Source organism: Urocampus carinirostris, chromosome 11, assembly GCF_059441175.1.
Source record: "Urocampus carinirostris isolate Australia breed hairy pipefish chromosome 11, RoL_Ucar_1.0, whole genome shotgun sequence".
NCBI classification, from domain to species: domain Eukaryota; kingdom Metazoa; phylum Chordata; class Actinopteri; order Syngnathiformes; family Syngnathidae; genus Urocampus; species Urocampus carinirostris.
Genome location: NC_142359.1, coordinates 32,801,181 through 32,817,096, shown reverse-complemented (window position 1 = coordinate 32,817,096; position 15,916 = coordinate 32,801,181). Strand labels below are relative to the sequence as shown.

General features: G+C 38.9%; 1 protein-coding gene across 5 annotated transcripts in view; it reads left to right on the top strand.

Moving 5' to 3' along the window:
- gramd4a (GRAM domain containing 4a) overlaps positions 1-15,570 on the top strand; it is a 53,113-nt gene extending 37,543 nt beyond the window's left edge. For 3 of the 5 annotated variants that reach the window (XM_088347116.1, XM_088347115.1, XM_088347119.1), the window contains 14 exons: positions 95-120; positions 2,158-2,249; positions 3,115-3,206; positions 3,274-3,322; positions 3,761-3,832; positions 5,587-5,630; positions 5,705-5,814; positions 5,968-6,122; positions 7,747-7,764; positions 11,051-11,195; positions 11,292-11,385; positions 11,488-11,578; positions 11,667-11,735; positions 12,958-15,570. In XM_088347116.1, the coding sequence (XP_088203242.1) occupies positions 95-120; positions 2,158-2,249; positions 3,115-3,206; positions 3,274-3,322; positions 3,761-3,832; positions 5,587-5,630; positions 5,705-5,814; positions 5,968-6,122; positions 7,747-7,764; positions 11,051-11,195; positions 11,292-11,385; positions 11,488-11,578; positions 11,667-11,735; positions 12,958-13,092 (1,192 nt within the window). In that variant the 3' untranslated portion in view covers positions 13,093-15,570. The remainder of the gene's footprint in view (positions 1-94; positions 121-2,157; positions 2,250-3,114; positions 3,207-3,273; positions 3,323-3,760; positions 3,833-5,586; positions 5,631-5,704; positions 5,815-5,967; positions 6,123-7,746; positions 7,765-11,050; positions 11,196-11,291; positions 11,386-11,487; positions 11,579-11,666; positions 11,736-12,957) is intronic. The other 2 variants (XM_088347118.1, XM_088347117.1) reach the window with 1 other exon arrangement.
- Positions 15,571-15,916: the final 346 nt, after the last annotated feature.

Genomic DNA, 15,916 nt, shown 5'->3' with positions numbered 1-15,916 from the left:
TTTTGCATTTGGGCTCAAGCTGATTTATGATCGCTCTGAGGATAAAATGGTTTGTTTTGGTGTTCTAAATTTTTGTCTTTCTTTTCTCATTCAGGTTGACAGAAAACATGAGGCGACTCAGTAAGTACTCTGATCAAGACAATTTATTAGTGCTTCTTACTTTTTTTTAACACGCCAAAATTGTATGCGAAATTATTTTGTTAAACTCCATCTCTTGACTACTTAACCTCAAAAAAAAAACATGGAGAAAAAAAGGGTGTTCCAACTTTGAAGCGGGCCAGAAATGGTCCCGTAACAAATGTTTTTCAGAACTTACTGCAAATATTTGCTCTAAAATTTGATGTATATACTGCAGTTTTTGTAAATATTCAATATGTTATAATTTTGAATACATTAAGCATTCTGATGTATAGAGTTTGGGTGGTCCATACATTATTTTAACAAATAATCGTTTGCCTGGTTGAATTTAAGAGGCAAGTTTATTCTTTTAAAATCGTCTCTCCTTTTAGGAGCACCGCATATGCTTTTTCGATAATTTTATCAGATTAATTGATTAACAATTTGAATTGAATACTTTTTACTTTTTTTCACAATTCAACATACTTTATTCAACACACACTCTCGGATTGAAGGATATTTCTTTACTAATCATCTAAAAAAAAACTAATAGAACACAGAACAAAAAATAAAAATCTCTTGGCTTGAACCGATAGAGAACTACTTGGATAACTTGATTTTTCTGTAAGTAGAACTTTAGGCAGTTGGCGTTACTGTAACTTGATCCAATTCCTCCTTAGTCCCACCAATCGATAACTGGTACCATTTGGATGAACTTAGGTTTAAGTTCAATTATGGTGTAGGCCAGTTCTGATGTTCTAGTCCAGGGGTCTTCAACCTTTTTTTTTGTAACTAATTAGTGGAGAGGGCACACAGTTTGATATGCATTTCTAAAATAACTTCTCATGTTATTACTATGTTGTTACTTTGTTTTTACTAGGTTAATTATGGGAAGTAACATTAAAAAACTCAGTCAGGGTGAGTTCAGGCATCACGTTGGAGACCCCTGTTTTAGGCGGTAGAGCGGCAGTCTTCAAAGTCTGGAAGCCCGTTCAGGACCAGAATCTCTGTTTGGAGGTTTGTCTGCTGGCTGACTCCGACTGGCTTGGCCGTTGGCTCAATCAGGACTTGGACGCTGGCTTTAACAGAACTTTTTGTACCTGGCTAAGCCTGCCTTTCATGCTCCTGGCTCGTCTCTGGCCAAATTAGCACAGAATTTCTGGTGTGAGGCATCAGGCACCCAACTTTCCTGCTGGCCTGAGGGTGGAGGGGTTGCCAAGGCAACTCCTGAATGTCCTTTGTTTCACAAATGAGACATAACAAAACCTCACGCCCAACTGCTGACAGATAAGTCAATCACTGTAAACTATGGAATCAAAGCATATTATTCAATACACATATTCTGATGTTTTTTTTTTACTTTTACTGCCAACAAATAATATTTTAATGATAAGTTTTCTTGTGAATGAACTCAGAAGAGCTTTTTCAACATTGTGGACTCCAGCTGGGCGAAGTGGAGAGCGAAAGAATAGGTGGAGGGGGGAGAGCAGGGGAAGATCATGTCTGTTGGAAAGCAAAATCTGTACTTGACTTCGATTGCTCTACACTAAATATAATATACAGTTTTGTATAAATACAGCGTTTTTGGAGGTTTGTTTGAAAACAAAAGAAAAAATAGATTTGTAAAAAAAAAACATATATATGGCCAGCAGAGGACAAAGTAGTATGAAAGAAAGAATAGATTTCAATTCCAATTGTTTGAATCCATGACGTAAATTTGACAAAATGATGCTAAATTGACAAAATAAGGATTAAAAGTAAAATTCTGTCAGATCAAAGTTATATTGCAAACAAATCTGCAGTTTAGTCCTACGAAAAATATTATATATATTGTCTTTGTTTTATGTATAACACGTATTTCCCCATTTTCACCCCAGAGGGGATTTTTGGCAGTATTGACAGATTAAGAAAACTGTCACTCTTTCACAAACTCGTTAATAAACAATTGATGGCCAATTTAGTTTATGAAAAAAGACTATTTTTTCCCAATTATTATATATTTTCGCATTATTTAACGTCGAGTCTGTTTGCACATTACAGAGCGAGGAGCTCGACCTGTCACCAACTTTTTAAGGAACCTCTCCGCCTTATCCAATTGGCACTCTGTCTACACCTCAGCTATTGCCTTTATTGTAAGTATCTTCTGATATCAACATTTGTCAATTTATTTCCAAATAAAAGCAATTGCATAACTGTAATCCCTAACCGCTAATGGGGACCAGAACCTTGCATTGAAATCAGAAAATCTGCAAAGTTAGCCCCAGCTCTCAGCAATAATCAACAGTGGAAAATGTGTCGCGGCCGCGTGGGTGATGTTCATTTTAGGCAAAATAGTGGGAAACAAGTGCAGACAAACATGACACAAATTTGCTCTCTTGGCTCCCGCTCTCAGCAATCATTGACTGGGGATAATGGATTGCGGCCAAACCAGTATAGTTCATTTTGGACAGGCCACAATTACGAGCTTCCTTGGCCCAATTTTTAAAAAATGCCCTCTGCCGGGACATCCTCTCAGTAATAGTGATCTTGGGATAATGGAATTGCATTTCATTTTAGGCAGCCAAAACAGCATGCCTCTTGACAATAGTCCTTCTACCAGTCCTTGCTTGCAGAAATACGGGATTGGAGGTAATGGTTAGCGGCCTTGAGTGCAGTTCAATTTAGGAGAAATCAACAGCCACCAGGCCTGACAAAAGTGTGCTCTGCCGGTCCCAGCTTGCAGCAATTTGCAGTCAGGGATAATGCATTGCTGAATTTTCAACCTGCAGTGTGTTGAGGTCGCGAAGTAGCTTGATATTACAGGATACAAATAATTATTCTTAACTGTGGATGTACAATTTTATTATCAACCTCCACAACTGTAATCATAATGTGTCTATTCTTCCCAGTCAGAACTAGCTTGGCGCCCATATCTCCATTATACAAATTTTGTTTTGATTGTACTTTTATTGATTTTTCTTGTTAGAGAGTTCAGGAACTTTATGGTTGTGTTTGCAGATCTACATGAATGCTGCTTGGCATGGCTGGGCCTTCCCCATGTTTCTCTTCCTGGCCATCTTGCGCTTGTCCTTAAATTACCTCATTGCCAGGTAAAACTGGGAAACAACTAATTACATTTAAAGAGGAAAATACGGAAATTATTTGTATGTTTTGCAGAGGTTGGAGGATACAGTGGAGCATTGTGCCTGAGGTGTCTGAACCGATGGTAAGTTGTTGGATGTTGAAATCCTTCCATGTTTTTAAATTGTGTATATTAATTATAAAATGACTGCTTACAACTAAAAATGTATCACAGCCTATTTTTGGGAATTGAAATGTTCAGTTTTTATTGTTGAATTAAATAATTGTGTAAAAATGACCGAATATAAATTTGGCTTTGTCTATGCATTGTTTTTGACCCAAATTCATTGATGTGAATAATTTATCTCAGAAATATTAACATTTATCCACCATGGCTTTATGGAAGTATACATGCTAGGTGCATGTTTGTCAATGCTCTTTCAAGTGCTTTTTGGGCATCATACACACAATTACAGGGTTTGTTGCGTTTGTTGTGTATTCTTTAAGAATATATCGGCATGATTCAATTATTTTGTTTGCCCTCATGTTAACTTTGCAAACTTCGTGGTCTTGTGCTCTTTAGGACCCTCCAAAAGAAGACTTGACTGTGTCTGAGAAGTTTCAACTTGTCCTCGATGTTGCACAAAAAGCACAGGTGCCACTTAAGTTACATGAAGTCATTCTATACTCTGATTTTTTTTTTATCCTATATTGGCTTGAAGAAAATGCTTATTTTAAGGATACTTTTTTCTAATTTAAGCTGTTTTAAACTTGCCTTTCTTGTAGAATAAGAACTTGTCTTAAGTTAAGTTGTGACAGAAAATAGTTCTTAAAATCAGATCGATAATCTACCATTTGCCTAGATCAGTGTTTCTTTAACCATTGTGTTATGCTGTGGGAAATTATCCAATTTGTGTGCCTGTGCGGTCTAGCAAAAGCTGTCTTTCATTTGGATTTACTTATACCGGAGATCCAACGGCACAAACTGGTGGTGTTCCACAGGACTTTTTTTCAATGAAAGAGATGTGCCTTGGCTCAAAAAAGGTTGAAAAAGAGTGTTCTAGACAATATTGCTCATTTTAAGGATGTTTTTTTTTCTTATGCTTTCAAACATCTTAAAAAAAACTAAAAAATCCTTAAAATGAGTGCGATTATCTGCCAATTACACACAAAAAAATTGTTGCAATCTTAGTACACAGTAAAAATAAAGGATAATACATTTATTCCTATTTGACAATTTCACGCATGTCTGTTCTTTTTTATCACCCTCCTACCCCACAAACACAACATATATAAAATATATATATATATATATATATATATATATATATATATATATATATATATAAAATGGTTGATATATAATGATCGGTTTTCTGCTTTTCTGCCATTGGGGTAAGATTTTTTTTTCTTGCAGTTAAAGTGCACTGCAAAAATAAAATATCCATTCCACTTCGTCAGAATTAACTTTGTTGGGTTCAGCTATTTTATTTTGCTTTTTTTTGCTAAAAGAAGAACATGTCTTCTCCAAATAAGCAATATCATCTTATCTAGCAGATGATGGATAATTTTACTCATGTTGTGCATTTTTTTCTAATTTTAGATAGATAGATAGATAGATAGATACTTTATTCATCCCCGCAGGGAAATTCACACTTCCAGCAGTCTACCCTGTTGTTTATTAACAGATGAACATGATGCCCGAGGGGTGCTTGTAGCAAAGTGGATGACGTCACGCCAGTCCAAAAATTCGACATCCCTGCGGCAGATGGAGAACTTTTCTTTGCGAAAATCCAGGGATACACCACCTCGTGTTAGCAAGTCAGCCTCCTCTCCGATTCCCCCCGGCTTTCGTGTCTCTGTTTAGCGGCGTTGAAGCCGGATTGCTCCGGGTAGCTCCGGGTGGCTACACGTTAGCGTCCGGAATGCTAAACGTGAGCCACGTTTCCGCAAAACACAGCAACTCCGCTCCCTGTGCGCTTCGATGTTTTCCAAAAGCACTCAATGATCTTATTTGGTCGTGAGTTCGCATTTACCATGATTACGGATGGTACCGAAGACTTATAACGCCGCTAGCCGCTTCGCTAGCTCCGGCTTTTCCTCCACGATAGGCCCCTTCATCACGCCGGCACGAGAATTTTGGTTGAAACTATTTCTTAAGATGAACAAAATAATCTATAATTTCATATATAAAACAATATTATTTATATTTGTTCTACCAATGAGTAAAACAATATCTTTTTGTAGTGTTTACGCTCACCCACAAGTGTGATAACAAATTATTCATAAGGAAGCCAACTTTCAAAGATGTGTCACTAAGAAAAACTATTTTACATGACCAAGTTCAAGCACACAATATGTCTACTTTAATTTGTTACTAATTGACCTTGCCTTTTGTCTTTTCCATAGAACCTTTTTGGTAAAATGGCGGACGTTTTAGAGAAGATAAAAAAGTAAGCTGAACTATTTGAAACTTGTCGTCAAGCCTCGATGAAAGTAGACACCTTCTGTTCTTGTTTTCTTGCAGCCTCTTCATGTGGGTGCAGCCAGAGAGCACCCGCAAACTGTACATCTGCCTGTGGGTGGCTTTCATCACCTCCTGCGTCCTGCCGTACAAACTCATGGGCTTCATGATGGGTAAGGCGTACGCCACGGACAAACAAAGGCCACTTTATCCCTTGCTGTTAATGCCAATTGAATGAATACCTCAGTTCAGTACACACAAACAACCCCCTCCTCTTTCAAACAGCTGAGCCTGATTCTGACATTCTCACTGCCACCCCTCATTAGGCCTCTACGCCGGCATCAAGTTCTTCATCATAGACTTTCTGTTCAAGAGCTGCCCCAAACTGCGTGACAAGTACGACACGCCGTACATTGTGTGGAACAGCCTCCCCACTGACCCGCAACTCAAGGAGAGGACCAACGCCACGATGTCCCGTCGGGTGAGCCACAGATATTTGAATGCAGAAAAAAAATCTGCGTCTGCGTTGGGGTTACTTAATTCAGAAGTCTTTACAGCTGAAAATGACACAAAAGCTGGTGGAAACGTGCATAAAAATGCTATTTATAGTAATAGTAACTAAAACAGAATTACTGTTATCCCTCGTTTACCATGGTTAATGGAGACCAGATCGCCCCGCAATATGAGAAAATTCGCCAAGTAGCCTCCCCCCATTTTAAAATGCACTCTGCCGGCCATCCTTTTCAGCAATATTTAACCTCGGATAATGGCTCACAGCTCCACAGATGCTGTTATTTTAGGTGCAAATACAGCAATGGCAAAATAACGGCTGGCAGGCCCAACAAAAACGTGCTCTTGCTATTCCTCGCAGGAATATGCGATCGGTAATATCAAATTGCAGAACATCTTTCAACCAGTGTTGCACTGCGGCTGCAAAGGACAAAGTGCTAAGTGGCAAAGAATTAAAAAATAAAGTTTTAGGTATGGTAATATTCAACTGGGGACAATGAATTTCTGCATTTGCAGTTAATTTGAGGCACACTGCCTCAGCAAGAGTCAACCAGGGATAATGGATTCCTGCCACAACCATGCATTTCATTTTAGTTGAGCCAGAATGGCATGTATCCCGACATAAACACACTCTGCAATATGGGATTAGGGAGAATTGATCGCGGCTGACAATTACAGTTCATTTTTGACAAAAATACAGGAATCGAAAAAAGCTTCCTGGCAAAAGTGCACTGTCGGCCCCTGCGCTCAGCAAAAGTCAACTGGAGATAATGAAACGCAGCCTAAACAGTGCTGTCTGTTATAAGCGGACCACAATGGCATTTTTCAGCCGCCTGAACCCTCCAAAAAAATGACTGCCAGCCCCATTAAATTGTTGGCGACTGAATCAAAGAGAGCTCAACGTTGTGTTCACCCACAGAAAATAGTTGATTTGTCAGAGTTCCGATAGTTACTTGTATTTTAAAAAACGGAATGTGCCACAGTCCTGTATTTTTCCCCCATATTTCCCTCCTCCAGCACAGCGAAATGAAACGATCAGGTTTCCACTGTGTCTGTAATAGTTGGCTTGGGATAATGGATCACCGTTCATTACAGACGGAAATATAGTAATGGCAAAGAACCACCTATTCGACAAAAGTGCGCTCTACTGGTAACCACTCGCCAGTAGTATGCTATCAGGAATAATGGACTGTGGCGGCACGAGTGCAGCTCACTTTTTTGAGTGACAGAAAGTCGAAACCAGCCGCCGGGCCCCAAAAAATGTGTTCTGCCATCCCCAGGTCCCAGCACGAGTGACTGTGGGTAATGGATCTTGGAATGATTTTGAACCCGCAATCCACTGAGGGCACTAAGCGCGGAGAAACGAGGGATTACAGTATATAACCTAAAATAAATTTAAAAAATAGATTTATTTCTAATTAATTCCCTGTCCGCCCCTGAGTGTTCGCCAAACCAGCAGCATTAGCGTTAATAATGCATGAAGGTCGCCTGTTGGATGCTAAGACCCGTCACATACATAACACAGATGTAAGAGGCGAATGTTTGTTGTGGCATCAGTCACAGGATGTCCTCTGTCCTTTCTCTTTTTCGCTCAGCTCTCTGCCACAGAGAAGGTAGGGCCTTTGGTGTGTCTCCCAATGTGCTCCCGCTGACAAAAGAATGGATGAAAAAGTCACGTTGGCAGCAAACTGACCTTTGCACACATGTTGGACTCAAGCGTGACATTTTGATCCAGTCACTTAGATGAAGACACGTGAATGTGACCAATAGGAAGTCAATGGAGTTGACCATTTCTTTATTAGTAGTACCTCCCTTTCCTCTATGCAAGACAAAGTGAGCTTTTTGTCGGAATTAAAAAGATTTAAGGTGGTTTTCAAGGCACATGCTGCAAAAAAATTCTGGAAAAAAAATGAGGATTTTTTTTATCAGATATACAACTTCTAACTTACTTTTCAACCTTCTCTTTTGTACTGTCATAGATATTCTAGAACGAATACAATTAAAATATCACCCCAGTCATGTAAAACATGTGAAAACGAAAACAAAAAAAACACACAGGCACACGGTTTTGTTCATATCCTCAAAGAAAACTGTCATCTTATTTGTTTTTCCTTTATCACCTGCATCATTTAATCCATTAATAACCAAAACAACAGCATGTTTATTAAATTCTTAGCGACTGAATCAATGAGAATTCCACCCTGTGTTCACCCACAAAGAAGAGTGGAACTTAAGAGGTATGATGGATATATGTATGTACGAAAAAGGAATGGGCCACAGTCCTGTATTTTTTCCTCCCATCTGTCTCCTCCAGCACAGCTAAATCAAATGATCAGGTTCCCGCTGAGTTTTGCTAATGAGTATTTTGCTTTCTGTGACACTTGAAAACTGGAGTGTCCTATCCCTGATTTAGTGTGGAGTAAGATAGCTATCGAATGGCATATCCACCGAAAGACTATTAGCTCCCCATAAATGTATTGATTTGCCCATTTAAAATGTGTAATGCGAGGGAATCAAACTGTGCATGGTTTGCAAAACATGCACGAAAACAACCTGCCGATACATGTCAAAATGCTACGGGTATAAAAAGCTACGGGTCAAAAAGCTACAAGTAGAGATAAAAAGGCTACGGGAAAACCAGAGTGGGATGCAAATGTCGACAACCTCAAGTAGGCTTCAGACAAACTGCGGGAAAACAAGTCGAGCTGTTGTTGCTATGGCTTCAGTGGACCACCAGATGTCCCTAAAGTATTTAAGATCTAAATTCGTGTTTGGCAGTGGCTAAACCTCAGTGACAACAACCATTCGGTCAGATCATCAAAGTATATCCAATCAACAATAGAGTACATTTAATTTTATACTAGATTAAAATAATCGAAGTAAATTCAAGTACTTTGATATACAATAAATTAATAATGGTATACAGCAAAGACATGAATTAAGCACAAGTAGCATATTTAAAGCCTAGTACTTTTTTAACAGGCTCTGTAGGCAGAACACACAACACGCTAGCCTATGAACTCGCACAAATTGCGTGTGTCTTCGTATGTTTTTCAGTTTGTGTAAAAACAAGTGAAAAAAAGATAGGTTTTTGGGGCGGTCCCTTTAATCAGTACCAACAATCTAACATTATACACAAAATGAATTAATAATTTATAAAATATATATTATTCTACTAAGTTATACTATTTTTTTCACTTGCTCACAAGATGTTGCTGTGTTGTGTAACTCATTTAAACTTAAACTTTTTTATTCTGAGGAATTTTAATGTCAACTTCAAGCAACTCGGAATCTCTGAAAAACACAAAATGTTAATTAAAAATATCAACTATTCAGTTCAACAACAAAAAACTGTATTACAAGAATAAACATTACATTTGTAAAATTTGTAAAATACATTGAATGAAAACACAGAAAACCTATTAAAAATATTAAAGATATACAAAACAATTAAATACAAAACAATTATAACCTTTTTTTATACTCAACAAATTAAAAGTAAACAAACTAGAATCCCTGAGAAAAAAATGCTACTTGTGCCGGTTCACTAATTCAGATTGGAGCAAAGTGTAAACTGCACAGTCCGCCTCTGAGACAGACAGAAGTATACTTAAGTGAAGAGGATTTAAGTAACAGGCTCAATGTAGCCTAATGTAGCGGACTAAGAGTTTAGTTTCTTCTTATTATTTCACAGGTAAAGGAATCGCAGCCTGACTTATGTCCTGTGTAGTCTGTTGACGTACAGTGCATCCGGAAAGTATTCACAGCGCTTCACTTTTTCCACATTTTGTTATGTTACGGCCTCATTCCAAATTGTTTTAATTTAATCTCTTATCTCAAAATTCTACACAAAATACTCCATTATGACAATGTGAAAAAGAATTTTAAGATAAGAGATTAAATTAATGCAATTTGGAATGAGGCTGTAACATAACAAAATGTGGAAAAGGTACAGTGCTTTCCGGATGCACTGTACATTTTTGTTTAACCAAAAAAAAAAAAGAACTCAAAGCCTGGCTGTGTGTTTTTGGTTGTAATGGCATTTAAACCCAGGTCGCGGTTCTGAGAGTGCTGAACTCTAACTACTGAACTACCAGTATATACACCACATATAAAAAGACATTGGTTTTTATCACATTACCACGCTATCTTTAGTCACAGTACCGGGGAGGAAGGTAAATTTTGTTGTGTATTTCACATGTTACCCTGATAATTTTGTCACTTACATTGCTTAGAATAGAAGAATATAATAGAATTTATGTTGTTGTAACATTTGAAATGCTCGATGAAATCAACACTAGTCTCTGGTACCTTGACTAAAAATACAGTTGTTTAATAATGAGATAATATCTACTGCCTTTTCGCAATTTATCTATACCACTGGTGGTCCAGTCGTCTGTCAGCGGAGCTGACTGTTAAGACTGCATGACACATCAGAAATTTTATGTTTTAATGGAATTTTTTCCATAAATATTTTATTTCGTAAATAGTATTAGTATTTATTTTCTGACTGTTGTACTGCGAATAATCCAAATGGGTTATTTGATTGTGGTTTTCTGGAAAATATATATTTTTTTTACATTTAAACTCTCCTGCAATCTCACACACTATCTGTTACAAACTAACCCTGGCCTAGATGGCTAACCACAAAAGCAGCACCAGGTTTTTACAATTGATTACGGAATTTAAATTGTCCTCTGCCATCTGCCTTAAGGTATAACATTGATCTGTATTTTGTTTTAAAATGAATTCCAATTTTTTAGAAGAACACCCTCCCAGTAGATTCCTTTTCCATCTTAAGCAGTTTCAACCTGTGTCAAAAGTTCCTCCTTTTCCTAGTTGCTTTGGCTGCTAATTTTCCTTTTGTGTCATCTTATGTTTCTTTCTCCTTTTCTGCAGGTGCAGCCCGTGGCTTCTCGAGGAAGCCTCGCAGCGGTTCCTTGCGGCGTGAGCCGAGAGGAAGAGGCGGGCCGCTCGCACAGCACCAAGAAGGGAGCCTTCCATGAGATCTTCAACCTGCAAGAGTCAGAGCGCCCTCTATCAGGTCAGACCCACACACTGCAGCTCATACACGCCGTTTGTCTTGCTGAGATTCGATGCAGAGTTCAGAATATGAGAAGCTTGCTGGATTTGTCCCCAGTATGTGAAAACGGCTGGAGGTGTTGCCTGATCAACCGGGATAGAAAAATGCCCACCGACTACATCAGAAACGGGATGCTTTACGTCACCGAGAAGTAAGTAGGACGTGTCTCCGAAGACCGTCCTCATCATAGTGCCGCATGAAAGATGTTGAAGTGAGAAATTAATATACGTCCCCCCTTCTGTGTGTCTTTCAGTTACTTGTGCTTTGAGAGCTCCAGTTCCAGATCAGGCTCATCCAAGAAGAATAAAGTCATCAAGCTGGTGGACATCACCGATATACAAAAAGTGATAACCTCTATAAATAAAATGAGAAGAAAAAAAAGGTTGATTTTTTTTTTTTTTGTTATAACTTTTTTGTATTTGTTATTTCCAGTACAAGGTGCTTTCTGTCTTACCAGGAAGTGGAATGGGCATCTCAATAGCAACTCCTTCCACTCAAAAGGTACCAAAAAAGTGTTGTCTTTGAAATATATATATCGTTGCCGCTTTTTTGAAATCTCGACTTTTTTGTTTTCCAAAAAACACTTACTCCATCCCTACTTTGCGCAGGTTAAAAAAATATTACACAATCTAATATCCCTGATTGCACATTGCTGAAAGTTGGCAGACCATTTTTATCGAGACCAGCGGCCTTTTTTCCTGCTCTGTTCACCAAAAAGTAAATTGCACTTGTTCTGTCGAAATCCATTATCCCCAAGCGCATATTGCCATATGCTATAGTGCATTATAGTCATCTGTATTTCCGCATTACACAACCAGTACTAATGCGGCCACGTTACAGTATCCTCACCCCAATCCCCTATTACCGCGAGCAAGGATCGGCAGAGCCGTTTTTGACTGGCCTGGCTGCTCTTTTTTTGCTCTGAAAGGTTAACTGCACGTTGCTGTTGTTGCTGTATTTCCGCCCAAAATTAACACTTGTCCGGCATCAATCCATTATCCCTACCAGAATCCCATATTCCCGCAAGTGGTTATTCACAAAAGGCTCTTTTGATGGGAGGCATGTTATTCTGGCCTGCCTACAATGAAATGCACGGTTGTAGCCTCAACCTATTACCCCCTTTCCACTATTGTTGAGAGCTGGGGCTGGAAGTGCACTTTTTGGGGGGGGTATTCAAGCCGCTGAAGCACGCCATTGTGGTCTGCCTAAAAAGAACTGCACTGTTTTGGCTGCGGTCCATTATCCCTAGTTGTTTCCTGCTGAGAATGGGCCAAAAGGGCAACTATGAGTCATCAACACCCTCTACCCCCCTCTCTCTCTCTGTCTCTATCTCTGTCTCTCTGTGAGAGCGGGGGCCCGCAGAGAGCTTGTTGAAACAGGAATGGGATTACTTCATGGATTGGGTGTATCGTGTGAAGTCTTTACAAAGCACACGAGATTCTGAACCAAATGAAAAAACAAAACTGCATTGTGGGACAGGGTTCAACCAATAGCATATCAGCATTTTCATTAAGCTGTGACCCAAACCAATTGCAGTCCAACATTTATATGACATCAACCAATAGTCATCTTGGAAATGTAACTCGCAAACAGTGCAAAGCGTGAATATTTTCATTTTTTTGAGCATGTGAAATATTTTTTGTTTATGACCTTCTGTGGGGAAAATGCCGTTATAAGGGGCCACCAGATATGGTTTTAAATGTGACACTGGTTTCCCTTCCAGCCGCTGGTGTTTGGCGCCATGATCCACAGAGACGAAGCTTTCGAGGCCATCTTCACACAATACACCAAAGTGGTCACTACCAGCAAGCCCCTGGCAGCAGCCACAGCAGCCCCCACCTCCTCTCTCGAACTTTAGACAGTTGGCACCATGCCACTTCTTCCTGGACACGTTATTTTATAAACAGAATACTGGCAAGGAGGCTGGTCCTCCTCCACTCAACTGTTTCTGTGTTGCATGTGTGACTACTTTTTAAAAAAAGTCATTTTCCAGTGGAGTAATTCTGGAGCTTCAAGAAGATTTTTTAATTGATCTTAAATGTGGAAAAAAACGCACACAAAGCTTTTGTGTTACATTATGTTGCTTTGCTTTGGTGGTCTTGTCTAAATGTCCTATATGCCGTATTTTCTGCACTAAAAGGCGCACTGGGTTACAATGCGCAGCCCCAAGAAAATAGTCTTCTGTGATACTTTTTTCATATATAAAGCGCAAAGGACTATAACTACAGTAAGGACTAGGGTTTTCCAAAAAATAGAAGATGTATCATATTTGAAATATATCACTGATCACAATTGCATAACATTGGATGGGAATCAACAATGGGAATCTAACTTGGATCAAGATGAGGAGCACAGCCGTATCCTTTCCATAAGGTCACCGGGGGTACAGACGACTTATCAATGAGCATTAGGTTTTAGCTCATTATTATCACCATTTTTAGTCACAGTACAGAAAAGGTTAGGGACCACTGAAATTACAGTATAGTCGGTTTCATAGCCCATCTCACACGCAACCTCAAAGCTGAGGCTGTGGACAAAACAATACTCTGCGCTGGTCAAAACACTAAAAAAAAACAAAAAAAAAAAACAAGATTTTGTTTCTGCTAGTCTGGTGTTATGATGTCGCCATGTCGCTTGTTTGGGTGCTAGAATCGGAGAATAAAACGTTAATGATTGTAAATTGAAGTTTTACAGGATCCCAGCGGACACTCCTGATCAAAGAAAAAGAATAGAGTTGTGGTTAAATGCATTAAAGCTATGAAGCTATGCCCTGCCCACTGGATATGTCACAATGTTCACAAACAAATGAAAGGGTCTTTAGTCTCGAAGACTCAAAGTCTTTACTAAGCGCACAATAATTTAAACAGAGTGATGAGAAAGGCATTGTGGGAAATAATATGGTTGTTTTGTATTGAATAAAATGAAAGGCATTGTAGGAAGTAAAATGGGTCATCCTGAAATATAAATAAATATAAAATGGTATGATAATGAGATGCCTTTACATATATCGTCTGTATCTAGTGGTCTGGTGGATAGCATTCAGCGTACTTCCTGCCGCCACCCGGGCTTGATTCCCGTTCCATCCAATGTCAAGCAATTGTGACAACCGTCCTTGCAGCTGGTGGTTAGGATTTGGAGCTCTTACCAATGTCATCGGGTTTGACCGCTTTTGCAGCCATTATTTTGCAATTGTGGTCAGCGATAAAATGTATTGACCAAGCGCATTTCCAAATGTATTCGAATATAAAGCGCACTGGATTATAAGGCACACGTTCAGTTTTCTGGCCATATTTTATCTTGTTGGGGTGTGCCTGTAGTCCGGAAAATACGGTAATTCACTTTTTTGTGTGTGGTCCAGAAATGCCTTTTATTTTCAAGCCGTTTGGACAAATTTCTGACCAAAAATCTTCCATTTCAGCGCGGTACTAAAAAGGCTCCTATTCCTGTGACTACTATTCCCTGCCTGCACTTTATTCTATGTTCATAAACTGGACTTTTTGCAGACAAATCTTGATTCATAATCACTTACGATCAGGTGATTTAAGAAGAGCAAGAAAAAAAAGGAAATAAGTCTTTTTGTGTTTGAGTAAAGCTGGTCTTAACTCCTTGAAGGTGGGGACATTTTCTGCCAAACGCACATGGCTTTGGTTCAGTTGGAGGTCGTTGGTCCCCTGCAGATTTACAAAAAAAAAACCGAAACCTTGACATTTGAATATTTATAATGTTAACTCATGGTTAAAGCCTAAGGTTCCACTGAAAAGGACATTTTGAAATGTCATGGCTGCACAAATCCTTCCCAAATGAAAGTACAGCGGGTATGACGTTGCCTTACATGCAATTGACCGGTTTGTAAAGTTTCGGTTTATTTTTTTTTAGCATTGTATTTTTGTGTTTTGAGCACGATGTGATTGGATGTCGTCCCAAAAACCAGAAGCCTTTTTTTGATTGGTTTCAAGAGAAGCACAGAATGTAATGTCCGTTCATTTTTTGTTGCCAAATTATGTTTTTTTTCTTCTTCTGCCATTTTCTGCCTAAAATCATGTTTACACATACTTACGATTAATTTCATTTTCTCTCGGTTTGAATTCCTTTGCAAGCATTTGGAATATTGATGACTGCTGTAATTTTCCACATTGTATGACATCACATTCTTTTCATCCAATAGGAAACGAGGAAATAATTAACACTCGGTGCGGTCTTGTTTTCCTTTGTCTTTTTTGTCTTTACACCAGTGGTTCTTAAATATTGGGGCAGGCTTTCTTGGGGAGTGCGAAGCTCCAGTAAAAGGGGGGTTTGATTTCAGAAAACTTTGTTTAAATAAAAAAAAAAAATCTCAGATTTAAGTTCAATTGCTTCTCCACTACACTAGGGCGCAGTAGCGTTTTTAGTGGCAGTGTTTTAGTATAAGCATTGCGTGTCAAGTGTAGGCACGAAGTGAAGCGGACCCTCAAGTGACCCTGTTAAAAATCCTATTTAACACTGATGCAGAAACATGCAAAAAGAGATGGACAGGGTAAAGCAGAGGTGTCCAAACATTTCAGAAAGCAGACCAGATTTTGTAAGCTGAAAATGTGTGAGTGCCGATTATTCAGCCTGGCATTCTTTGAACAGTCTAATAAATTCAGTGCCGGGACTTCCTAGCTTGTCTTGGTAGCATTTCCGTTTGACCTGCCTGGTTCTGT